This window comes from Saccoglossus kowalevskii, chromosome 15 (genome assembly GCF_978046115.1).
Source record: "Saccoglossus kowalevskii chromosome 15, keSacKowa6.1, whole genome shotgun sequence".
NCBI classification, from domain to species: domain Eukaryota; kingdom Metazoa; phylum Hemichordata; class Enteropneusta; family Harrimaniidae; genus Saccoglossus; species Saccoglossus kowalevskii.
Window position 1 is genome coordinate 17,614,440 of NC_140655.1, and position 27,806 is coordinate 17,642,245.

At 36.1% G+C, this 27,806-nt stretch overlaps 3 protein-coding genes across 3 annotated transcripts in view; 2 read left to right on the forward strand and 1 right to left on the reverse strand.

The window, feature by feature from the left end:
• The window catches only part of LOC100368971 (small ribosomal subunit protein mS22-like), a 333,717-nt gene that overhangs the window by 129,243 nt on the left and 176,668 nt on the right, over positions 1 to 27,806 (forward strand). The gene's annotated exons all lie outside the window — the stretch shown is intronic.
• Positions 304 to 14,525, forward strand: LOC102809970 (procathepsin L-like). Its single transcript, XM_085490519.1, has 6 exons — positions 304 to 435; positions 1,281 to 1,449; positions 6,338 to 6,585; positions 6,941 to 7,181; positions 7,774 to 7,852; positions 14,452 to 14,525. The coding sequence occupies exons 1-6, from the start codon at positions 313 to 315 to the stop codon at positions 14,480 to 14,482; spliced, it is 891 nt and encodes a 296-aa protein (XP_085346645.1). The 5' UTR covers positions 304 to 312; the 3' UTR covers positions 14,483 to 14,525.
• LOC100372161 (glutathione S-transferase kappa 1-like) lies at positions 12,906 to 27,584 on the reverse strand. The gene is made up of 8 exons (XM_002733686.3): positions 27,510 to 27,584; positions 25,861 to 25,942; positions 22,304 to 22,429; positions 20,423 to 20,526; positions 18,861 to 18,896; positions 17,700 to 17,816; positions 16,190 to 16,283; positions 12,906 to 14,536 (listed from the first exon to the last, which is right to left on the reverse strand). The coding sequence occupies exons 1-8, from the start codon at positions 27,582 to 27,584 to the stop codon at positions 14,511 to 14,513; spliced, it is 660 nt and encodes a 219-aa protein (XP_002733732.2). The 3' UTR covers positions 12,906 to 14,510.

A 27,806-nucleotide genomic window follows, 5' to 3' on the forward strand; every position in this document is an offset into this window, starting at 1 on the left:
TTCTTATTTTTTTTACATGGTTGCCATTGATTCACGACTTTATTACAGGTACACACAATTGGATTATTAGACAACTATTTAACTGTAAACACTTCTTAGATACTAGATATCTATATCAAAACATCAAAGCATTCTCGTGGTCCTGGTTATAACCGATGCCTAACAATTGGCGCCCTCATCTGGCCGTCTGGAGAAAACGCGGAAATGTAAACATTCGAGTTCAACAAGTCAATGTTTTGCAGTCGCGGATAGGGTTCTCAACAATTCACCTGACTGTGATGTAGCTTCACCTGCTGAAAGACGTGCTTCATCATGACATCGTATTTATTTATTTCAGCCTTTATAGCGATTACCTCTGTGTTTCACGAAAATCATGGTTCTCCCACGCATGGATTTATGCCCAACCGGGACACAGAATGGGAAACGTGGAATCAGGTACGCAAAACAATATGAGAAAACTGACAAAGAAGCAATGAGAATGCAAGTATGGCAAAGCAATTCTCAAAGGCGGAACTACGTCACGATCCCTCAAACCTTGCCAGGACCGATCACGCTACCCCCCCCCCCTCCCCGTTAACGAAAAAATCTGTTGTCTTCCCGTTCCGGTCCGTCTTTGAGAATATACAGACTATATATAAACAGTGTTAGCAACCACAGGTGATTGTCACATTTCTTAATCAGTTGTCTGTATGTGTAAGAACGAGATTATGTACATACACGCATATAATAAATGATTTATTATTATTATGCGAGTGTAATACACATACAGGCAACGTAATAAGCGCCCGTGTCTTAACAACTGGCTATTTGTTCATGTCAAAAAAAAAACGCGTTTGGTGATCTGACGAGTTTACAGATTTCTACAATACATTCACACCATTGGCTTGCAACTTTCAGATAAATATTTTGTAACAAAAATGTAGTACATGATAGCTGGTATTTGTAACCGCTACCAGAACAATTATGCATTGCTGGGCTTCTTTCTTTTGTGTATCATATAGAGTCCTTCCCGGTTTTCTTAAAACTGACAAACTGTATATGTGCACCTTTATATGAAATCACCTTATTCATCATTGAGAAACTTTCGAGAAATTTTAGAATTTAGCAAATTCTAAAATGGCCACCAGTCAGACGTATTTTATCAAATAGTGAAGAAAATTGATGTGCATTAATGTGATGATTTATATTGTCTCTGTGCTAAGCTAGTCCTTGATTTTAGACAACCAAGGACTCTGACACAACGTTTTTGTAAGAGAAATAAAATGCCATTGTCATTCTAGAACAAAAGGCCCATATTCCAGTTATCTGATGGATCTAAAGAAAACATCACTGGTGATTTGCACTTGAATAACAGAATAGCAAAGAATGTTGACTGGAGAACAAAAGGAGTGGTAAATCCTGTGCGAAACCAAGGGCAGCTAGGCAGTGCTGCTGCAATGGTAGCTGCAGGTAAGCATTAAGGACAGTAGTTCTGCTGCAATGGTATCTGCAGGTAGGAGTAAGAACAGTAGTGCTGCTGCAATGGTATCTGCAGGTAAACATCAAAGACAGTAGTGCTGCTACAATGGTAGCTACATGTAAGCAGCAAGGACAGTAGTGCTGCTGCAATGGTAGCTGCAGGTAAGCAGTAATGAAATCGGTGCTGCTGCAATGTTAGCTGCAGTAATGACAGTAATGCTGCTGCAATAGTCACTGCAGTGAGGACAGTAGTGCTGCTGCAATGGTAGCTACAGGTGAGCAGTAAGGACAGTAGTGCTGCTACAATGGTATCTGCAAGTAAGCAGTAAAGACAGTAGTGCTGCTGCAATGGTAGCTGCAGGTAAGCATTAAGGACAGTAGTTCTGCTGCAATGGTATCTGCAGGTAGGAGTAAGAACAGTAGTGCTGCTGCAATGGTATCTGCAAGTAAGCAGTAAAGACAGTAGTGCTGCTACAATGGTATCTGCAAGTAAGCAGTAAAGACAGTAGTGCTGCTGCAATGGTAGCTGCAGGTAAGCATTAAGGACAGTAGTTCTGCTGCAATGGTATCTGCAGGTAGGAGTAAGAACAGTAGTGCTGCTGCAATGGTATCTGCAGGTAAACATCAAAGACAGTAGTGCTGCTGCAATGGTAGCTGCAGGTAAGCAGTAATGAAATTGATGCTGCTGCAATGTTAGCTGCAGTAATGACAGTAATGCTGCTGCAATGGTCACTGCAGTGAGGACAGTAGTGCTGCTACAATGGTAGCTGCAGGTAAGCAGTAAGGACAGTAGAGCTGCTGCAATGGTAGCTGCAGGTAAGCAGTAATGAAATTGATGCTGCTGCAATGTTAGCTGCAGTAATGGTTGCTGAAGTGAGGACAGTAGTGCTGCTGCAATAGTAGCTACAGGTAAGCAGCAAGGACAGTAGTGCTGCTGCAATGGTATCTGCAGGTAAGCAGTAAGGACAGTAGTGCTGCTGCAATGGTATATGCAGGTAAGCAGTAAGGCAGTAGGGCTGATGCAATGGTAGCTGCAGGTAAGCAGTAATGAAATTGGTGCTGCTGCAATGTTAGCTCCAGTAATGACAGTAATGCTACTGCAATGGTCACTGCAGTGAGGACAGTAGTGCTGCTGCAATGGTAGCTACATGTAAGCAGCAAGGACAGTAGTGCTGCTGCAATGGTAGCTGCAGGTAAGCAGTAATGAAATTGGTGCTGCTGCAATGTTAGCTCCAGTAATGACAGTAATGCTGCTGCAATGGTCACTGCAGTGAGGACAATAGTGCTGCTGCAATGGTAGCTACATGTAAGCAGCAAGGACAGTAGTGCTACTGCAATGGTAGCTGCAGGTAAGCAGTAATGAAATTGGTGCTGCTGCAATGTTAGCTGCAGTAATGACAGTAGTGCTGCTGCAATGGTCGCTGAAGTGAGGACAGTAGAGCTGCTACAATAGTAGCTACAGGTTAGCAGCAAAGACAGTAGTGCTGCTGCAATGGTCGCTGAAGTGAGGACAGTAGAGCTGCTGCAATAGTAGCTACAGGTAAGCAGCAAGGACAGTAGTGCTGCTGCAATGGTAGCTGCAGGTAAGCAGTAATGAAATTGGTGCTGCTGCAATGTTAGCTGCAGTGATGACAGTAATGCTGCTGCAATGGTCGCTGCAGTGAGGAAAGTAGTGCTGCTGCAATAGTAGCTACATGTAAGCAGCAAGGACAGTAGTGCTGCTGCAATGGTAGCTGCAGGTAAGCAGTAATGAAATTGGTGCTGCTGCAATGTTAGCTGCAGTAATGACAGTAATGCTGCTGCAATGGTCACTGTAGTGAGGACAGTAGTGATGCTGCAATGGTATCTGCAGGTAAGCAATAAGGACAGTAGTGCTGCTGCAATGGTATATGCAGGTAAGCAGTAAGGCAGTAGGGCTGCTGCAATGGTAGCTGCAGGTAAGCAGTAATGAAATTGGTGCTGCTGCAATGTTAGCTCCAGTAATGACAGTAATGCTACTGCAATGGTCACTGCAGTGAGGACAGTAGTGCTGCTGCAATGGTAGCTACATGTAAGCAGCAAGGACAGTAGTGCTGCTGCAATGGTAGCTGCAGGTAAGCAGTAATGAAATTGGTGCTGCTGCAATGTTAGCTCCAGTAATGACAGTAATGCTGCTGCAATGGTCACTGCAGTGAGGACAATAGTGCTGCTGCAATGGTAGCTACATGTAAGCAGCAAGGACAGTAGTGCTACTGCAATGGTAGCTGCAGGTAAGCAGTAATGAAATTGGTGCTGCTGCAATGTTAGCTGCAGTAATGACAGTAGTGCTGCTGCAATGGTCGCTGAAGTGAGGACAGTAGAGCTGCTACAATAGTAGCTACAGGTTAGCAGCAAGGACAGTAGTGCTGCTGCAATGGTCGCTGAAGTTAGGACAGTAGAGCTGCTGCAATAGTAGCTACAGGTAAGCAGCAAGGACAGTAGTGCTGCTGCAATGGTAGCTGCAGGTAAGCAGTAATGAAATTGGTGCTGCTGCAATGTTAGCTGCAGTGATGACAGTAATGCTGCTGCAATGGTCGCTGCAGTGAGGAAAGTAGTGCTGCTGCAATAGTAGCTACATGTAAGCAGCAAGGACAGTAGTGCTGCTGCAATGGTAGCTGCAGGTAAGCAGTAATGAAATTGGTGCTGCTGCAATGTTAGCTGCAGTAATGACAGTAATGCTGCTGCAATGGTCACTGCAGTGAGGACAGTAGTGCTGCTGCAATGGTAGCTACAGGTAAGCAGCAAGGACAGTAGTGCTGCTGCAATGGTATCTGCAGGTAAGTAGCAAGGACAGTAGAGCTGCTGCAATGGTAGCTACAGGTAAGCAGTAAGAACAGTAGTGCTGCTGCAATGGTATCTGCAGGTAAGCAGTAATGAAATTGGTGCTGCTGCAATGTTAGCTGCAGTAATGACAGTAATGCTGCTGCAATGGTCACTGCAGTGAGGACAGTAGTGCTGCTGCAATGGTAGCTACAGGTAAGCAGCAAGGACAGTAGTGCTGCTGCAATGGTAGCTGCAGGTAAGCAGTAATGAAATTGGTGCTGCTGCAATATTAGCTGCAGTAATGACAGTAATGCTGCTGCAATGGTCACTGCAGTGAGGACAGTAGTGCTGCAATGGTAGCTACAGGTAAGCAGCAAGGACAGTAGTGCTGCTGCAATGGTATCTGCAGGTAAGCAGTAAGAACAGTAGTGCTGCTGCAATGGTAGCTGCAGGTAAGCAGTAATGAAATTGGTGCTGCTGCAATGTTAGCTGCAGTAATGCTGCTGCAATTGTCGCTGCAGTGAGGACAGTAGTGCTGCTGCAATGGTAGCTACAGGTAAGCAGTAAGAACAGTAGTGCTGCTGCAATGGTAGCTGCAGGTAAGCAGTAATGAAATTGGTGCTGCTGCAATGTTAGCTGCAGTAATGCTGCTGCAATGGTCGCTGAAGTGAGGACAGTAGTGCTGCTGCAATAGTAGCTACAGGTAAGCAGTAAGGAGAGTAGTGCTGCTATAATGGCATCTGCAGGTAAGCAGTAAAGACAGTAGTGCTGCTGCAATGGTATCTGCAGGTAAGCAGTAAAGACAGTAGTGCTGCTGCAATGGTATCTACAGGTAAGCAGTAAGAACAGTAGTGCTGCTGCATTGGTATCTGCAGGTAAGCAGTAACGACAGTAGTGCTGCTGCAACGGTTGCTGCAGGTAAGCAGTAAGGACAGTAGAGCTGCTGCAATGATATCTGTAGGTAAGCAGTAAAGACAGTAGTGCTGCTGCATTGGTATCTGCAGGTAAGCAGTAACGACAGTAGTGCTGCTGCAACGGTTGCTGCAGGTAAGCAGTAAGGACAGTATTGCTGCTGCAATGGTATCTGTAGGTAAGCAGTGAGGACAGTAGTGCTGCTGCAACAGTATCTGCAGGTAAGCAGTAAGGACAGTAGTGCTGCTGCAATGGTATCTGCAGGTAAGCAGTAAGGACAGTAGTGCTGCTGCAATGGTATCTGCAGGTAAGCAGTAAGGACAGTAGTGCTGCTGCAATGGTATCTGCAGGTAAGCAATGAGGACAGTAGTGCTGCTGCAATGATATCTCCAGGTAAGCAGTAAGGACAGTAGTGCTGCTGCAATGGTATCTGCAGGTAAGCAGTAAGGACAGTAGTGCTGCTGCAATGGTATCTGCAGGTAAGCAGTAAGGGCAGTAGTGCTGCTGCAATGGTATCTGCAGGTAAGCAATAAGGACAGTAGTGCTGCTGCAATGGTAGCTACAGGTAAGCAGTAAGGACAGTAGAGCTGCTGCAATGGTATCTGCAGTAATGACAGTAATGCTGCTGCAATGGTCACTGCAGTGAGGACAGTAGTGCTGCTGCAATGGTATCTGCAGGTAAGCAGTAATGAAATTGGTGCTGCTGCAATGTTAGCTGCAGTAATGACAGTAATGCTGATGCAATGGTCACTGCAGTGAGGACAGTAGTGCTGCTGCAATGGTAGCTACAGGTAAGCAGTAAGGACAGTAGTGCTGCTGCAATGGTATATGCAGGTAAGCAGTAAGGACAGTAGTGCTGCTGCAATGGTAGCTGCAGGTAAGCAGCAAGGACAGTAGTGCTGCTGCAATGGTATCTGCAGGTAAGCAGTAAGGAAATTGGTGCTGCTGCAATGTTAGCTGCAGTAAGGACAGTCGAGCTGCTGCAACGGTTGCTGCAGGTAAGCAGTAAGGACAGTAGTGCTGCTGCCATAGCAGCCACAGCCAAGGGTAATGGTAATCCACAGTACTGTTGCATGCAACAACCATTGCCTCTTTTTTTTAAGTCTACCAATAACACACTGCTTCAAAACCTTATACTAAACGTATGCATGAATTTGAAAAAAACAATTGTTTCTATTTACCTCAGATGCTGTTGCAAGTTACCATGCCATCCATACTGGTACCCTAAATCTATTGAGTAACCAGGAGGTTATTGATTGCTGTTCGTGGTCATTGAATAAAAGGCTACAATACACCAGTAAATTAAGTGTTCCTCAGATTGTTGATGAAGTTTTCTCGTGTATTCATAATATAAGTGGATTATGTGAGAAGACAAGTTATAAACCAGATCCATCTGGAAAGTGTCTTAATGACAGCTGTGCTGTAGTTGCAAAGGTACAAATAAATTTCTTGACAATTTCACATGTTTTTACCTGTGTTCAATCAAACTCGCAGCCAGTTAGACTGTTGAATGACCATTTTCATTCATGATATCATTACACCATGCAAACAAAAAATTGTCTTCAAATCAAGATGTTAGAAGTTAGAATAGTGAAGTTTTTTCTTTCTACATACATCACAATTTTTCTATTGCATATTTCCACCTGGTAAAGAGTAATACTTAAAGCACCACAGTCATGCTGTTTGACTCCCATTAATGATATATACAACACAATGTAAAATACAATTATGTGAAATACAAAAGTGCACTGCACACGTTTTGTAATAAAATGTTTCAACAATTTTGCAGGTTCCACATGGAAGTAAGTTTGTTGTACCCTCAGGAGACGAGTCAGCTCTTGCTGTTGCAGTTTCCATGACACCAGTATTTGCACTGGTTGATGCTAGTCATCCATCATTTCAGTTCTATACATCTGGTATCTATGACGACCCGGATTGTTCCCAAACCGTATTAGACCATGTTTTGTTGGTTGTAGGTTTTGGCACTTCAGATGAGGGAGAAGAATATTGGATTTGCCAGAATTCGTGGGGTATGTACGTTTATTTATTTGCACAGCTTTTCTCAAAAATGTGAATCTTTTTTTCAACATCACAATCTCACAAAAAAAATATTTCATGCAAGGGGTATTTTTTAGCATTTTATTTGCTCAATATTTGTTGGCCCACAAATTTTGCAGGTTTCATTAATTGGTCAACAGAGGGCGCCATGTTTTAGCAAACTAGGTGGGAACAAAAAACTATCAGCTTGATCCGAGTTTTAAGAAAATTCTTGATCTGATTGTTTTGAATTTTGTATTGAATGCAAGAAAATGCTGTGATCTAAGCTTTTTTTTTAAATCAGCTTACTCCGAAAATATTCTGTCACTGTTGAAAATTATCATTATGTATTAATTTGTTCTCAACACGTAATTTGCAAGTGCAAGATGGACAATATAACAAATCACCAGAAACTTGAAGAAATTATACCAACCAGTGATTGGCTAATTTATACTGGCAAACTTTTTGAAGAACTTCTTCAGAATGGTGGAGTACATCAGTTTGATCCCCCTTCACATTGGTGCCAATCAAATCCATGACTTGTTATTCAACATTATCATCTTCTATTCATTGATTTATTCACAGGTGTATCATGGGGTATGCAGGGATATATACTTCTTGCTAGAAATAAAGGAAATAGATGTGGTCTAGCAACACATGCATCGTATCCATATTAAGAAATATCCTGGGCTATCGAATGATGCATCATATCTATATTAGGAAATATTGTGGACTACCCACTGATGCATCATATCCATATTAGGAAATATTGTTGACTACCCACTGATGCATCATATCCATATTAGGAAATATTGTTGACTACCCACTGATGCATCATATCCATATTAGGAAATATTGTTGACTACCCACTGATGCATCATATCCATATTAGGAAATATTGTTGACTACCCACTGATGCATCATATCCATATTAGGAAATATTGTTGACTACCCACTGATGCATCATATCTATATTAAGAAATATTTTGGACTACCCACTGATGCATCATATCTATATTAAGAAATATTGTGGACTACCCACTGATGCATCATATCTATATTAAGAAATATTGTGGACTACCCACTGATGCATCATATCTATATTAGGAAATATTGGGGACTACCCACTGATGCATCATATCTATATTAGGAAATATTGGGGACTACCCACTGATGCATCATATCTATATTAAGAAATATTGGGGACTACCCACTGATGCATCATATCCATATTAGGAAATATTGTTGACTACCCACTGATGCATCATATCTATATTAAGAAATATTGTTGACTACCCACTGATGCATCATATCCATATTAGGAAATATTGTTGACTACCCACCGATGCATCATATCTATATTAGGAAATATTGTGGACTACCCACTGATGCATCATATCTATATTAAGAAATATTGTTGACTACCCACTGATGCATCATATCCATATTAGGAAATATTGTTGACTACCCACTGATGCATCATATCTATATTAAGAAATATTGTTGACTACCCACTGATGCATCATATCCATATTAGGAAATATTGTTGACTACCCACCGATGCATCATATCTATATTAGGAAATATTGTGGACTACCCACTGATGCATCATATCTATATTAAGAAATATTGTGGACTACCCACTGATGCATCATATCCATATTAGGAAATATTGTTGACTACCCACCGATGCATCATATCTATATTAGGAAATATTGTTGACTACCCACTGATGCATCATATCCATATTAGGAAATATTGTTGACTACCCACTGATGCATCATATCCATATTAGGAAATATTGTTGACTACCCACTGATGCATCATATCCATATTAGGAAATATTGTTGACTACCCACTGATGCATCATATCCATATTAGGAAATATTGTTGACTACCCACTGATGCATCATATCCATATTAGGAAATATTGTTGACTACCCACTGATGCATCATATCCATATTAGGAAATATTGTTGACTACCCACTGATGCATCATATCCATATTAGGAAATATTGTTGACTACCCACTGATTCATCACATCTATATTAGGAAATATTGTTGACTACCCACTGATGCATCATATCCATATTAGGAAATATTGTTGACTACCCACTGATGCATCATATCCATATTAGGAAATATTGTTGACTACCCACTGATTCATCACATCTATATTAGGAAATATTGTTGACTACCCACTGATGCATCATATCCATATTAGGAAATATTGTTGACTACCCACTGATGCATCATATCTATATTAGGAAATATTGTTGACTACCCACTGATACATCATATCTATATTAGGAAATATTGTTGACTACCCACTGATGCATCATATCCATATTAGGAAATATTGTTGACTACCCACTGATGCATCATATCCATATTAGGAAATATTGTTGACTACCCACTGATGCATCATATCCATATTAGGAAATATTGTTGACTACCCACTGATGCATCATATCCATATTAGGATATATTGTTGACTACCCACTGATGCATCATATCTATATTAGGAAATATTGTTGACTACCCACTGATACATCATATCTATATTAGGAAATATTGTTGACTACCCACTGATGCATCATATCTATATTAGGAAATATTGTTGACTACCCACTGATGCATCATATCCATATTAGGAAATATTGTTGACTACCCACTGATGCATCATATCCATATTAGGATATATTGTTGACTACCCACTGATGCATCATATCTATATTAGGAAATATTGTTGACTACCCACTGATGCATCATATCTATATTAGGAAATATTGTTGACTACCCACTGATGCATCATATCCATATTAGGAAATATTGTTGACTACCCACTGATGCATCATATCTATATTAGGAAATATTGTTGACTACCCACTGATGCATCATATCCATATTAGGAAATATTGTTGACTACCCACTGATGCATCATATCCATATTAGGATATATTGTTGACTACCCACTGATGCATCATATCTATATTAGGAAATATTGTTGACTACCCACTGATACATCATATCTATATTAGGAAATATTGTTGACTACCCACTGATGCATCATATCTATATTAGGAAATATTGTTGACTACCCACTGATGCATCATATCCATATTAGGAAATATTGTTGACTACCCACTGATGCATCATATCCATATTAGGAAATATTGTTGACTACCCACTGATGCATCATATCCATATTAGGAAATATTGTTGACTACCCACTGATTCATCACATCTATATTAGGAAATATTGTTGACTACCCACTGATGCATCATATCCATATTAGGAAATATTGTTGACTACCCACTGATGCATCATATCTATATTAGGAAATATTGTTGACTACCCACTGATGCATCATATCCATATTAGGAAATATTGTTGACTACCCACTGATGCATCATATCCATATTAGGAAATATTGTTGACTACCCACTGATGCATCATATCTATATTAGGAAATATTGTGGACTACCTACTGATGCATCATATCTATATTAAGAAATATTGTTGACTACCCACTGATGCATCATATCCATATTAGGAAATATTGTTGACTACCCACTGATGCATCATATCTATATTAGGAAATATTGTTGACTACCCACTGATGCATCATATCCATATTAGGAAATATTGTTGACTACCCACTGATGCATCATATCTATATTAAGAAATATTGGGGACTACCCACTGATGCATCATATCTATATTAAGAAATATTGTTGACTACCCACTGATGCATCATATCTATATTAGGAAATATTGTTGACTACCCACTGATGCATCATATCCATATTAGGAAATATTGTTGACTACCCACTGATGCATCATATCTATATTAGGAAATATTGGGGACTACCCACTGATGCATCATATCTATATTAGGAAATATTGTTGACTACCCACTGATACATCATATCTATATTAGGAAATATTGTTGACTACCCACTGATGCATCATATCCATATTAGGAAATATTGTTGACTACCCACTGATGCATCATATCCATATTAGGAAATATTGTTGACTACCCACTGATGCATCATATCCATATTAGGAAATATTGTTGACTACCCACTGATGCATCATATCCATATTAGGAAATATTATTGACTACCCTCCGATGCATCATATCTATATTAGGAAATATTGTGGACTACCCACTGATGCATCATATCTATATTAAGAAATATTGTTGACTACCCACTGATGCATCATATCCATATTAGGAAATATTGAGGACTACCCACTGATGCATCATATCCATATTAGGAAATATTGAGGACTACCCACCGATGCATCATATCTATATTAGGAAATATTCTGGAATACCCACTGATGCATCATATCTATATTAGGAAATATTGTTGACTACCCACTGATGCATCATATCCATATTAGGAAATATTGTTGACTACCCACTGATGCATCATATCTATATTAGGAAATATTGTTGACTACCCACTGATGCATCATAATTATATTAGGAGATGCAATTTTAATTACACTGAGTTTCTATATGCTATAAAATTTATTAATCCCTGTTCGAACGCAGTCTGAAAACAGGGACTTATGGATTGACCTCTGTGCATCCACATGTCCTTGCGCGTGTGTGCGGACCTACCTTTATCTTAAACATTCCTGGACCAATTATATTCAAACTTCACACATACATCATACATAATATTATACATGTGCACATCTATTTGTTTCACGATCTCATTCAAGATGGTGGAATGACAGCCACTTTTCTACTGAAAAATCATCAAAATCAAGCATTTCTTGGCTGTTTACAGAAGGATTTTGTTCAAACAGGGTACATACACTGGACATTGATGCACGTAATTTTGTTTTTCAGATGAGATTCAAAATGGCCGACTGGCAGTCATTTTATTTTAATGAATGTGGTTCTAGTGTCATGTTTCTGACATGCTTTGACTGATTTTATTCAAATTATGATTATGTTCAAATTTTAAATATTCATTATACATATATTAATTTGAACATAATCAGTCACAGCAAGTCAGAGATATGGCACTAGAACCACATTCATTAAAACAAAATGGCTGCAGTTGGTCATTTTGAATCTTATCTGAAAAACAAAATGATGTGCATCAAGGTCCTATAATGTCCAACATATATACCAAGTTTAAACAAAATCCATCTGTAAACAGCCAAGAAATGTTTGATTTTGATAATTTTTTAGTACAAAAATGGTCACCTTTCAGCCATTTTAAATCAGATCGTCACACCAATATATCTGTATATCTATGACATGATGTGTAATGAATATTTAAAATTTGAACATAATCAGTCACAGCAAGTCAGAGATATGGCACTAGAACCACATTTATTAAAAAAAAAAATGGCCGCCAGTCAGCCATTTTAAATCTTATCTGAAAACAAAATGATGTGCATCAAGGTTCTATAATGTCCAACATATATACCAAGTTTGAACAAAATCCAATTGGCGTGCATATGTATAATATCATGTATGATGTATGTGTGAGGTTTGAATGTGATTGGTCCAGGCATTCCTAAGATACAGGTCCAGACGCAAGCATGGACGAACAGAAGCACCGACGCACACAAGTCAAAACACAAGTACCTGTTATCAGACTGCGTCCGAACGAGGACTAATTAATTTGTTGGCGTTTACTGAATGTACATATATATAGAAGTGACCATCTTGAATCCTCGTTGATCATTGAAAAACTTTAGTTATGAATGTGTTTTTTTTATTTTTACAAAACTGAACAAAAATTCCGATCTTTTCCAGCCGAACAATCACTTATGGTAATTTTTAGCCAACTATAATACATTTTTGTGTGACAAAATCCTTTGCACAGGAATGCCTTATCCTCAAAAACTGAGCCAATTGACAAATTGACAATGAATGACCTTAGAGTTGAAGGATGATTTCAGTTCTCCAACAAATCTGACTGCTGCCTTGAGAGTGAAGAAGAAAGACTGTTTTTCATTTGATGGAGAATCTCTCTAAGACAAAGAGCGAACAATACGGTGATTACTATGGCATGAAATACATTATATGCATAAAGTATGATTAATTTTAAATCAGAGATTAAAAATGAGAAAATGTCAATAAATCAGACGCTTGCTAACCATGGGTAGAAATTCAATATTTTGGTTTATCATAATATTATATTGTTCAACATAGAAACAGTTAATATATAGAATCTTAAAGTAAATATTGTAACGTATATTATTATACATCTATCATCGCAATGTCGTAATTTTGCGGTATTGCACTGGGTATTTTCATCCTACCATATTAGGAAACATGAAATCAAAATAAAGAATGATGACACACACAAGCGTTGTTCAATAATAATAAAAACAAACATGGTTGCCCCCAGGGTTAGACCTGACCCGACACAAAAAATTTTGCTATATATGTTCTAAATGTTCTGGATTTCGGCATTCCCATGATGTATTCCACGGGGGAAAACATGTATATATAATAATAAGATTAGTAAGAGTATACTGCAAAGTATGGACTCAGAGAGCACGCAGTCGCGTGGTCCTCCACTGCGTGTCGGTTGATACTCACACTGTACTGTTACTTCATGCATACTTTAATGTATCCTCATAATAACCTCATTATCTATGTCCTTCATTTTAAAGAATTGATGGGGGGGGGATTTCTTTAGAATTAAGAAATAATATAATACATGATGCAACTGACACAGCTTTTATGGCATCACTTTAAAGAGCAGCAGTTCTCGCGTTGCGCATGTGTGACATTTGTATTGATAAACATTGATTTTCCCACAAGCCAATGTTCTTATAATAGAAGTATATAAAGTTTGACCTGGGCATGACTTGCACTAATTACCACTGTTGACTCTTTCAATGCCTCCCAATCATCTAAAAAATACCTAATTAAAGTTTTGTAATTTCTCAGTTTCTACTCGTTGATCTGCGCAACAGCCAAAGTCGCCATCTTTGTTTAGATGAGAGACCCATACATCTCGCGCATGCGCGGCGCGATGACTACCACCCTTTAAATGATGGAATACGTTAGTAAGCTTTGTACTTCGATTTAAAGATCTGAAACACAAATATACAAAAGAATGAGGTGTAAACATCCAAATTAATTCAGAAACTAAAATTTGTACCATACTTAAACCATACAATTTTCTTTGGTTTTTGTTTTAAAGACACCCCAAAAGTTTGAACGTTACTTCGTTTTCCATTTGTTTTTTCTCTTTGACTGTGACTTTAGATTTGTACTCTACACTTCATTGAAGGATTAGGTTGGAATTAATCAACACTGGTGCAAGATCACAATGGACCTTCATATTTGACACCTGCAATAAAATAAGAGACTATAATGTCATGTGAATAATAATAACTTTATTACACTACTAAAAACCTTTAGAGCGTTTTAGTATGGTAAAGAATATAAGTATAAATACAAAAAATTCAAAAGATATAAAATTAAAAGGGACAAGTCATTGTTAATGAAACAGTCCCCGTCCCAAATTTTGTGATCTGACATATCAATGCGATGATGATGAAGTCAATGAAATTAGATTGAAACTATTAATAGGAGATGGATTTGTAAAAAAATATGATTTAGTGCTTTTACACAAGAATTGGACATTGGGCAGTCATATTGAATCAAATTAGAAAAATAATGTACATGTTGATGTATCTATTGGTATACTGTCTTTGTACAAAATTTAAACAGAAATGTTCATTGCATTCATGGGAAAGTAGGCATGGATACCATGAAAAACAAGATGGCCACCAGTTGGCCATATTTGTTTGAATCACGAAAAAAAAATGACCTGCACCTACAACCCAATATGTATGATCATCACACCATCAAATCGGCCCAGTCATCTCCGAGAAACTGCTGCGGACACGTTTAGGTATCAGAAATACCAAATTTTACATCCAAAATGGCTGCCAGTTGACCATTTTTTCTCCGATCATAAAGTAACTTGACGTGCATATGCAAGACCTTATTTATTGTCTTCATGTGAAGTTTGAATGAAATCCCTCATTGGGTGTCCGAGATATAGCTCCGGACAGACGTACGTACGTACGTACGGCCGGAACGAACCCAAAATAGCAGGAAATAATGTAAATTATAGGCGATTCAGATTTGTCACATATATTAAATATGATGCTGTAGGAAGATTATGGCACTTCAAAGAGTAAGTTATCACAACTTTTATATATTAAACAAACATGTATTTTACACTTGTTGTGATATTCAAATATTTTCAAACCATTTGGAAATGCAGACAGTGGCACATATTGCTTTTAGTTTTTGATCAAAAATTTTGTCAATTTTTCATGTGGGGGAAGAGCAGACTATACAAAATCATTTTGTAGATGGTGTCTAGCCTGGTGACATAGGCTGAAAAAATTATATATTGTTAATGATGGAGTATGTTTTGTTGTTCTCAATTATTCAACAAATCTGGGTTTTAAAAAGTGTCAAAAAATACAATTTCTCTTTAACAATTTGTTCTATGGAATTCTTCTAAAAATAGCAATTTTCAAGAAATATTAGGACACATTTCTCAAAAAGCTCAACTGTAACACACAAAATAATGCCATTTCATTGTACCATGGGACAATACCTTCATGATTGTATATAACAAACTAATGAACATTGTCATGCGACTTATGACCAATTTTGTCAAAAATTATGACTAGGCTTCTACCTTAAGACAGTCTTTTAAAACTCAAAACTAGCAGCCATTGCAATTACATTGAATTTATGTTTCTGGCCATGCAGTATTACAGTATGCATGTTCAAGCTAGGCTCTGCATTGACCAACATGATCAGTCAAATTTGAATAAAAAAATCAAATTATTTATTTTCCAGCATTGTGGACCAAATATACATAATTTCCTATTGGCTACAACTTTTGGAAAAATTATGAAAAAAGTATGTGCATATAAATCGGTGAATGACAAAGATTAAAATATAATTCCATGCTTACCCATGATATGTGCAATTATATGAAATCTATCGGATCCAAAGAACATGTGTGATTTGCCATCTATGTGAACTAGAATAGTAGGGGAACCAAAGGCCTGCATGAAAACAATATTGATTATAGGAATAATAATGGTAGCTATAAAACAAAAACAAATACAAAATTCAGTCATTCAACTTAAGAACACTCATGCATATATCAGCATGTGAAAATTACAGTTTTTGATAAGCTTATAAGACCATGCAGTTATTACACATTGCAGTGATGTTTGGGGCGATGAAAGTACACTGTACTATGAAATTGACAAATGAGGATATTCATCTCTCATTCTGCAGATTTATACTTGGCTTTTATAGGTACACATTAAAAATAGCAATCTCTTGTGAACTTGGGAGTAATCAGTTGACATATATTCAAACTATTCAAGCCTGGCCGATTTTCATGCACACTAGGAGAGGAAATCAGCAACTGTATAATGCACAAGATGAACGGTTGGTTTGAGAATATTTACACTGGGGAGTAATCAGTTGACATATATTCAAACTATCCAAGCCTGGCAGATTTTCATTCACACTAGAAGAGGAAATCAGCAACCATATAATGCACAAGATGAACGGTTGGTTTGAGAATACCTACACTGGGGAGTAATCAGTTGACATATATTCAAACTATATCCAAGCCTGGCCGATTTTCATGCACACTAGGAGAGGAAATCAGCAACTGTATAATGCACAAGATGAACGGTTGGCTTGAGAATACCTACACTGGGGAGTAATCAGTTGACATATATTCAAACTATTCAAGCCTGGCTGATTTTCATGCACACTAGGAGAGAAAATCAGCAACTGTATAATGCACAAGATGAACGGTTGGCTTGAGAATATCTACACTGGGGAGTAATCAGTTGACATATATTCAAACTATTCAAGCCTGGCCGATTTTCATGCACACTAGGAGAGGAAATCAGCAACCGTATAATGCACAAGATGAACGGTTGACTTCAGAACACCTACACTGGGGAGTAATTAGTTGACATATATTCAAACTATTCAAGCCTGGCCGATTTTAATCCACACTAGGAGAGGAAATCAGCAACTGTATAATGCACAAGATGAACGGTTGGCTTGAGAATATCTACACTGGGGAGTAATCAGTTGACATATATTCAAACTATTCAAGCCTGGCCGATTTTAATCCACACTAGGAGAGGAAATCAGCAACTGTATAATGCACAAGATGAACGGTTGGCTTGAGAATATCTACACTGGGGAGTAATCAGTTGACATATATTCAAACTATTCAAGCCTGGCCGATTTTAATCCACACTAGGAGAGGAAATCAGCAACCGTATAATGCACAAGATGAACGGTTGACTTGAGAATACCTACACTGGGGAGTAATCAGTTGACATATATTCAAAATATCCAAGCCTGGCCGATTTTAATCCACACTAGGAGAGAAAATCAGCAACTGTATAATGCACAAGATGAACGGTTGGCTTGAGAATACCTACCCCATTCTTTAGAGCACGCTCTGTGTTTTGTTTCAGCCCATCTTTTACATCACTGTCTTTCATTCTAGTGAGAAGTTTATTTGCCTGGTTCTCATCCACCCCTGCAAGTCTGGCTGCCTGTATGCACACAATGCAACTCAATTTGAATACTGTGGAATACTTTATTTTCGCTGGAATTAATTTTCGCTGAAAAGGCTTTTTGGGCGTTTCTTTATGGAATTTATTTTCACTGATTTTTGATTAATTGAATGTGAAATATAGGAAAAAAAGTATATTCACTGGATTTTATTTTCACGGAATCATCCCTTCAGCGAAAATAGCGAAAATAAATTCCAAGCGAAAATAAAGTATTCTACAGTATATAGATTGTACAAATGTTTCACAAAATAAAAATGACTACTATTCATCTAAAAAGTAGATATTCTAGAAGTACTGTAAAATACTTTCTTTTAGCTGGATTTAATTTTCGCTGAATATACTTTTTTTGTGTATTTTGAATGGAATTTATTTTCACTGATTTTTGACAAGTTTAATGTAAAATATAGAAAAAAAAAGTATATTTGCTGGATTTTTTCACTGTATCATTCCTTCAGTGAATCCCTGTATAGTAACTCTGTATAGTAAGTATGTTTTTTAAAAAGTATAAATTAATGCAATTATAATTAGACATCATTTTAAATTCAGCCATTTATTCAAAAACAATTAGACTGGAAAAAACAATAAACTCAGTAGGTGTAAAATCACAAAATGGCCATTTTGAATCATAACGTAGAAAAAAAGTACATACACAGTACCATGGTGTTTATATTAAATTTGATAAAAAAAAAAAAAATGAACAAAGTAGGGTTAAAACAAGTTTGAAGCTGCATTTTGCTTTTTTTTTTCACTGTATTGCATGCATTTCATACAAAATCTCTCAAACACTCTATATATCCATTGTACTAGTACATAAAATAATTGTTGTTAATCATGAAAATAAAGTCTGTTAACAAGACATCCATTTCTAATAATTTTATAGAACCATGCAAATTAGACTGCTCAATAATGCTTCTTTTGACTCTTCAATGAAAATAACTTGCACAAAATTTTGAACTTCTTTACTAAAGTAGTGGGAAATGTATTACATCTAGTGAATAAACCTACAGGTATCAATGGACTTACTTCAAATAAGCTTTCTGGAGTGGTAGCATCTTGATTCTGACAACAAAAGAACAATAATGCATATATTGAGAAAACAGGAAGAGAATTTGCCCAAATAAGATCAAGCATCTTTCTTATTAAAAGTAGACAACTTTTGTTGTAAACCCAAAAAACGATGATTGGTATCAATTTTTAAAAGTTGTATAGTTTTCAACAAATGCTGCAAATATTTAGCATTTTCAGTGACTAATAAATTAAATTTTTTTTTAAACTGCTTAGGGACGATGTCAAAAGATCAATGTTGGATAAAAGAATTATTTGCTTTAGTTTGGGGGTGGGGGTTTGACCTCAAAATGTTTCCATCCTACAAAACGATTTAATTTTTTAATGAAGCAAAAAAATCTTGTAGTTCGTTTTTTTTTTCTATTCAATCATGCACAAAAGTAACAGAAAATGAAAAAAACAAACATCCAAGACGATATGTACGTCAAATGAGGTCAATTGCAGGGCATGGACCTAGAACCCGATTATCAATTTGTATTTAATGGTGAATGTAGTCTGATGCCATGATCAATATTTATCAATTAGGTTTCAGTGGAGGGTGGGGGAGTTTGAGAAAAAAACTAAAGGAATTATAATAAGTTTCTTATATCCTACATTGAACTTTTGATGTTGTCCGTTAGCAGATCAAGTTAAATGGATTAACCTTATACATGCCATAATTTTTCCTGCCAACATTTTTGTGTAATATTTTAATTATATTTTAAGTATTTTTGTAGTTTTTTTTTTATAAATTTTGACCAAAAGAAAATAATTTGGTATTAGTTGTAAATCTTGTTCAAAGATTTGAAAAATAGTACGAGTAAAATGATGTAGGTTTTTATTTTGTAAATGGTGAATAAAGTTGACATTGGCACTCGAGAGACACCACAATTGTTTTTTCATGTTTTTAACATTTTTTGCACCACACAATAATTAGCCAATATGACCTTTGACACAACTTCATTAAAAATTAATTGAAATTAACATGATGATCAATCAGTATATTATGTTCATTGTAAATGTTCATGGAGTTGCCTCCAAATACACTCCAGTCTAAGTTTTTTCTTTGAAGGATTGTTATAAGGAAACTGATCAGCAACCTCCAGACTTAAAGGGGAGTCACTCAATCCCATGGATTGCACCATATGCTCATGGGTAATTAACTCTGACTCGTCCACTAAGTAAATGAATGCTTATTATGCTCGCTTACTCAAACTGTGATTGACAGGCATTTTGCATACATTAGCCGCCATTTTAAACTAATGATTTTTACTTGTCGTGGCACGTTTTGATTGAAAACAACAACTTTTGTACATCAAAAGCCCAATCAGACGAGTGTAATCGCTGCGTACATCATCATGCCCCCGTAGATATGTATTTGGAATCACAGCTTGATCTCTAAACATCGTAATTGGCACATTTCCCGGAGCTTACGCCACGATGTGAGAGGCTTGGTTCAGATTAGCATACTAATTGCGGTGGCCATCTTGCCCCTATTTATAGTATCGGTTCCCCTTTAAGCCACTTCGATCCTCACATACCTTAGACCATAAGCGCATCCACAGTTGTCTACTGATATTTTCAGTTGCTTTATCATGTAAATCCATGCTAGCTGCCACTATGAATCTTTGAGCTGACAGCGTTCCTGAAAAACAAATCACAACCTGTTATTAGGTAATGTACATGTATAAATGGAAGCTAAAAGTTCCTACAAAAATATGGGTATAGTGTATACATTGTACACAATGTATTATAATGATGCGTTTGTAATATGTCCCATAAATCTTATTATACATGTCACCGTAACGACGTAAGTTACACTGTGCCGCAATTTTGAGGTATTTTACGAGGTATTTTCATCCTGCCATATAGGGAAATGCTAATTCCAAATATGGAATAATTACGCATGTAAGTGTCCTCTAATAATAAAATCAAACATGGCTGCCACCAGAGTTTGACCGGACTCTACACAAAGAAGTTCGCTGATTCTGTTCTAAACTTTTTGGATTTCGCTATTCCCATGACATATCCTTGGAAGTAAAAGATGTATAATAATAAGTTTATTACAAGGATACCCAAAAGAATGCACTCAGACTGTACGCCACACAACGACCTCACCTGCGTGTTGGTCGATACTTCCGCTGTACTGTCTTCGTGCATACTTTGAGGTACATGTATTCTCATAATAACCTCATATTATTTGACTGTTGTAGCAGCCACATCTCCAAAAATTGACCGGTGACCATACATTTTTTTTTTGTTCTTGAATACTCCAAACTTAGTTCTGCTACTGTAGAGAGTGTCAGAAAATTACTGTGTAACATTACCCTTAGTAGCTACCCTCCTTAAGGACAAAGACTTAAAATTAAGTTACCATCACAGATGGGCAATTATTTCTAACACCAATCAATGATCTATGTATACAGTATAATGCCAGTGTGCTGAGAGTACTGGAGACATGTTAAAAATCAATCTTTGTCTGCTATTTGAGATGTACAACATGAAAACAATGTGATCACATTACCGTTTATAATAACTTTATAATACTTACAGAAAATACATTTAATTTTACATCTGTGGTTTTTAGTCTTGTTCATTCCAGAGTACCTCCACTACAAGTTTAATTTAAATCTTATTTTTTAAGATACCAGAAGTTGGCTAATAATAATTAGATACCCAATAGGCATGTTCTTCATGGAAATTACCCCAGAGCATCTATGCATCAAATTTCAATGCAATTTGATTATTATGCAATTAGTATGCTTTAATTTCAATCAAAGTAATTGTTTGATTGGATTGCATTGTTCCCAGACACTTGTATACCAAGACTTATTAAAATGCAATAATGGGTAATTATTATGCAAATTAAGTACCGTATTTATGCAGGTAAGCGCCAAGGGTCCTGAACATGGAAAATTGATAAAAAAAAAGGGGTGGGTGTTTGCCCGGGCATCCCCCTGCAAAAAAAGCCGAAAACCGTGAAAATTTACAACACGCAGATCGAACTGCAAGAGGGAATAGAATGTAGAATATTTCATTATTAAAGCCAAAACAATGTGCTTTCAACCACTCAGACTTTTTCTTAAATATCAATGGAACAATCATGAAAACAGCTAAAAATTAGTAAATTATCATGCAAATTAGGTAATTAATATGCATGGATTTAAACCAAAACCTAATCAGAGAAATCAGGCAATTTACATCAAAAACCAACATACGATTTTAAATTGAGATATCAGTGGAACAGACAGACACATACACATACATGCACTAACAGCAAAGACTCCCATTGGGCTGGTGAAGTGGGTGCCATGGGTGGGTGTATGATACCGATTGATTTGAAATGTGAATGTTGATATGATAAAACCAGACAATGAGTATTTAAATAGAAGAGCTAGATATAAGGATATGAAACCACTAACCTTTCATGATCATTTCCATCATATTTGGGGGATTCTGAAATGGTACCTTATAAAATTCTGCCAACCGATTCATATCAAGCACTATATATTTCAATTTTTGGGGATTTGTAGAGGGTGTATCATTTCCTAGGGTAAAAAATAGAACATAATTACATCATGGTTGCCTTGCCCTTCATGAGAATTGTTTAATTTCAAAGAACTGTATATAGAGCTTTTATACATGCTTTCACAAAGACATGCAGTGTTGATTTATTGTAACCATATAGAAGTTGATATTAATTAAAAAGCCGTGGTCATCGCGCTGCATTCTGTGTGATATGGGACTCTTAGCAATGTATACAATGTGTGTAAAATAAATGCTTGTTTACATAAAATTTGAACTAGCTCTGCGCGACGGCCACCACCTCATAATTGCTTAAAGGTGAAGGCAGGGCAAGCAACATATAACTCCCAGATGAAAGAGATAAATATAGGTGGGAGAATGCAATTTCAATTACAGTTTTTATATCACTTTTCATTCTCTCAATATTCAACTTTTCATGTAGTCAATCATTTTTATTCTCCAGCAAAGGATTATGGGTCATTTTCTTATTATATTACAACACTGACTATGATGTCATACATTACCCCCTTTTGGTGGAAAATAAAGATGGACATACATGGACTACTACTTGGACTATGTGTCCGGAAAAAGTTATTGCATTAAATCCAAAATGCCAGGTATGCAGTCATCTTTTATCAGATCTTGAATCAACAAACATACATTATGTATCAGATAGTGTACTACATATATAGTATATATAGCTATATTGTATGTGTAAAATTTAAAAAGAGATGCATGTCCATGGATGTCTAAGATACTATCAAGACAGCTACACGTGCATATTTTTATAATAATATAATCCTGAAAGAGAAATACTTTATACAAAATTCATAAACACAGTCAGAAAACAATATAAACAAATTCAAAACTATTATTAATACAAATAAACGTAAATTAATCAAGCATGTGACTAAATACTTAAAACTTTGTTTCAAGAAACATGACACATAGACATTATTATTATTATTATTATTATTATTATTATTATTATTATGTACAGATCAAGACTAAAACGTATGTTCCTAGCTGTTTTGGACTTTACTCGAGTGGGGCCTATGAGCAAATATAGGGGTCAACACATTTGAAGAAAAACATGGTAAAATATGAGTGAAAATTTTGTCCGTTTTTATGCCAATTATAACCAGTGGTAAGTTACCATATGGCGAAGATATACCACAAAAGTATGCTCAGTAATATACATGTATAGATGAAAAATAATACAAGACAAATGACATAAAGTTTATGTCACTAAAATATAGCTTATTACTGGCATTTTTTTTAGATGGTTATATAAAATTTAAATTTGTTGTATTTATGGCATGGAATTTGCTGTCAAATGATTTTCTACACATATTTTTGCAATGTATCTCAAAAACACAGACTGACAGTGAACAACAAAAAGTACATGTATAAACACAGTACGGTAATTGTTTTACAACTATAATACTAAAAAGATTAATTACAGATTACAGAAGTTTAATACAAAATATAGTAACTGGTGTATGTGCTACATTATGCACACATGTCAAAAATGTACCTATAGTATTACTCCATCAGAATAAGTTCAAATCGTTCAGTCAGTGAATTTCGTGAAGGCATGAATTTTTTCCTCATGTGAAGTATTTATAAATATTTTTAAAAATGTTAAATGTGATGTAAATTGAAAACAAATTGACCAATCATAACATCTTTCAGACTATATGGCAGTAAATAAGTGATTTTTTGTTCAACTGCAAGATCTTGTGAGTTGCCTGAAAGATATGCGCCGAACGAGCGATTTGATTTTGAACTTGAATTTCTTTATTTTGTCACTCACATCGAATAGCTGATCTTTGACAGGGGAATATTGTGTTTGAATACCCTTATTTATCAAAATTCACCATCATCAAGTGTGTACGGCACATTGAAAGCAGAACTTGGTAGGTTACCAGTAAAATTAAAAATTGATTTAATTAATTTGGCTCAAATTAAATACTGCCATAGACTATATAGTCTGCCAGATAATCACATTTTAAAATTAGCCCTGGATGAAATGATAAAAATTAATTCAAACTGGGTAAGGACTATTAATGCTACACTGGGACATATCTAATTAAAATAAAAAATGATCACAATATGGAAAATTGGAATCAAATACTAAAAAATGTAAAACTCAGACTATCTGAGATTTATATTCAAAGATGGAGAGAAGAACTAAATTTTAGTGAAACCAATGAAAATAGGGGAACAAAACTGAGAACATACAAACTATTCAAAGTAAGCTATAATATGGAAAATTATTTGCAAAACATTTCAAATTTCAGCCTCAGGAAAATGCTTTCAAAATTCCATCTGAGTGACCACAACTTAGAAATAGAATTAGGTAGAAGAACAAAGCCCAAAATAGAATTAGAAAATAGACACTGTAATAAATGTAACACTAAAGCATTAGGAGATGAAAAACATTTCCTGCTATTTTGTACTGGCTATATAGAACAAAGAAAAAAAACTGTTTGATGAGTGTTCAATAAATATTTACACAATGGATGTGAATTCCATATTTAAAAAGATTATGGAGAATAATATAGCTTTAGCAAAATACTTAAAGAGCACAATTTTTAGAACCACAGAAAGTAATTAATTTATTTATTTTTTTCTTTTATTTTACTAACATTTTATTTTTATCTCTTATGTATTGTATGTACATGTATTTATGTTCCTTACCAAACAAAAACCCTCTGAAGGTTTTTAGTAGTGTAATAAAGTTATTATTATTATTAAGCATGGAAATATCTCCCCAAATACTTTTGCGTTTTTCGAATCCCACACGATGTTTGACGCCACTACAATGCTATGACCTTTGTTTGTCCTGTTTTTACGTTTGATTTTACGCATAACATGCAATCTTGCAGTGAACGAAAAATGGTTCATTTGCCAATATGATTCAAAGAAAGATGCAAAAGACTCATAATAATGGGATTACCGAGTGGCTTTCAATATATCAAACAAGACATGGCACAGTCAGTCTTGGACGAGATGCTTATATAATTGTTCCAGTTAAGGACATCAAGTTATGCAAACATAAATTTACAAAATCATTGAGTTACACCCATGTTTTAGAAACCACACCAACTTTTATGAAACTACGCCCAAATTTACCTCTAGGTTCAATAAACAACAAAACTCTGAGCTATAATTGAATTTTTTTGTGTTTTTTAGCAGCAGCTTGCATCTTTTATTTTGCTAACTGTAGTATGTGGTCCACTTATTTAGTAGTAAACCTGCAAAACAAACTAATTAAGTCAGCTTGCTTATTACTTGACTCATTTGAGTCACAAACAATAATGCACAAGTGAACTATAGCACAACTATTTGCATCACAGTATTAAAATCTCTTTGATTTAGTGGCACGCCGTAACAGCTAACAGGGCACAGTGGCGGTCCAGAGATAATGTTCAAACAACTATTTGATTACCTGATGCTTTGAAGACACCTCCTAACAGAAATGGTTTGAACTTGAGGTCAATACCCCATCTTCCACGATATTTACATATTTGCTGAAAAGAATTAAACATTATAATTAATGTCAGATAGGTGTCGTCAATAAAAGCTATTAAATAGATGTGGTATTTTAGATACATTGATAATACACACTTTTACAATGATTTCTATGGGAATTGTTCTAAAAATTTACATTTATGGCACTAGGTAACACATGATAAAGGCTATGATATATTGTAAAAGGGTTAATTATTCACTGTGTTTTAATTTTGTTTATTTAACTGACTGGAAAATGCGCTATATTAAAACCCAGTGAATATGTAAAATTTAGCATAGAACACATTACCTAAATGATAAAACCGTGAATTTAAAACCCACTGAATATGCCTGAAATGGTAAATCAGCAAAATATAAACCCAGTGAAAAATAATCATTTTAAAGTATGTAAAAATCTATACTTATGTAAGCTAGCACTTTGGAAACAAAATAATAATGTATAAAAAGTTCACCTTATTAAATACTAAAATAGGTCTAGTACACGCGAACGACCTTAAGGTGGAAGCCTACATGTACTCATGATTTCAAATACCCAGAATTTATTCATTTTCCAATAAATTGTACTTCCAGGCAACATAAGGATATTGATTTAAAAAAAAGTTGGGAGTCACCAGCTTAATTGTCAAGAAAATAATGGTTGTCTATTGGTGGATAGTGGCATTTTGGCAATATTATTATAATAGTGTTTTTACTATAGGTTCCTATTGCGGAGATATTATGTCATATCTTAAATTGTAAGCTGGTGACAAAAACTGAAAAAAAATTATATATTGTGAATGATTGGGTATATTTTGTTGTTCTCAACTATTTAAAAAATCTGGATTTTAAAAAGTGACAAAAAATTGTTTGTTTTAAAAATAGTGATTTTTGAAAAATTTTAAAGTTTCGCAAAATACATCTGTAACGCACAAAAGAATGCTATTTCACAGTACCAGGAGACAATATCTTCATAATTTTACATAATAAACCAATGAAAATTTTCTTCTACCCTAAAAGGCAAAGCGTGTTCGAATTTGATGTAAAAAAATGGGGGGCACGAAAAACTATGGGGGGGTTGCCTTGTATGTCAGCAAAATTTGCCTCTCAAAATGCAGGAAATAGCATTTCAGAGGGTTTAGATTTCAAAATTGAGCCTCTGATTTTACATGAGTTGTTACGTCGCTATGCTACCATATCAAACACGACGCGGCGCAATGACTACCGGTCTTGTATTGATGCAGCGTCGTCTGCTGCAGAGTCGTAACAGACGGGCATCTTGTTTACAAATGTTACCTTTATTCTCAGGCCACTTAAATAATTATTGCACTGCATGCTCAAAAAGTGACTTCAATTTAAGGCCAGACCAGAGATATAACATTGGCTGGTTTCCGTCTCAAGTGTCATGACGCACCAAGCATTGCCATTCTCTGGAACGTCGGGAACGACCAACAGTGTAAACATCGCTAAATCGCTTACCGCGGATGACATATTCTGCACATGGCGGCACTGCAACATTACACTTAATCCTTGTGACTGAAATTCATAGTTATGCACTGCGAACGTAAACTTAATATAAAATAAACTTACTTCGAATGCTATCCAAGAATACGGAGAAATTACATCATAGAAGAATTCTACCGTTCTTTTGGCTGGAGTCGCCATCTTAAATTGAACTCTGACCCGACCCTCCAGAATAATATCCATATCCTATCTGCCACTAGAGGTCGCTATTGTTGACTTACACAACAAATAAATTGAATTTGGAAGGGACCACGATCATGGGGGGGGGGGGGGTGTCACAGCAGAACATCGTGATTTTGCCACAATAAGTTGAATATAAAATTCAACTTAAGGTCCTGGATTATCCAGTTATTTTAGTTTGAT

Bases quoted from the DNA above. Each gene is read 5' to 3' on its own strand.
- LOC102809970 (XM_085490519.1), top strand. From the start codon at position 313: ATGACATCGTATTTATTTATTTCAGCCTTTATAGCGATTACCTCTGTG. The intron at 6,586-6,940 runs GTACAAATAAAT...ACAATTTTGCAG, and splicing joins GCTGTGCTGTAGTTGCAAAG to GTTCCACATGGAAGTAAGTT. The intron at 7,182-7,773 runs GTATGTACGTTT...ATTTATTCACAG, and splicing joins GATTTGCCAGAATTCGTGGG to GTGTATCATGGGGTATGCAG.
- LOC100372161 (XM_002733686.3), bottom strand. From the start codon at position 27,584: ATGGCGACTCCAGCCAAAAGAACGGTAGAATTCTTCTATGATGTAATT. The intron at 20,527-22,303 runs GTTAGTGGTTTC...TTTGTTTTTCAG, and splicing joins GATGGAAATGATCATGAAAG to GAACGCTGTCAGCTCAAAGA. The intron at 16,284-17,699 runs GTAGGTATTCTC...GTTTTCATGCAG, and splicing joins AGCGTGCTCTAAAGAATGGG to GCCTTTGGTTCCCCTACTAT.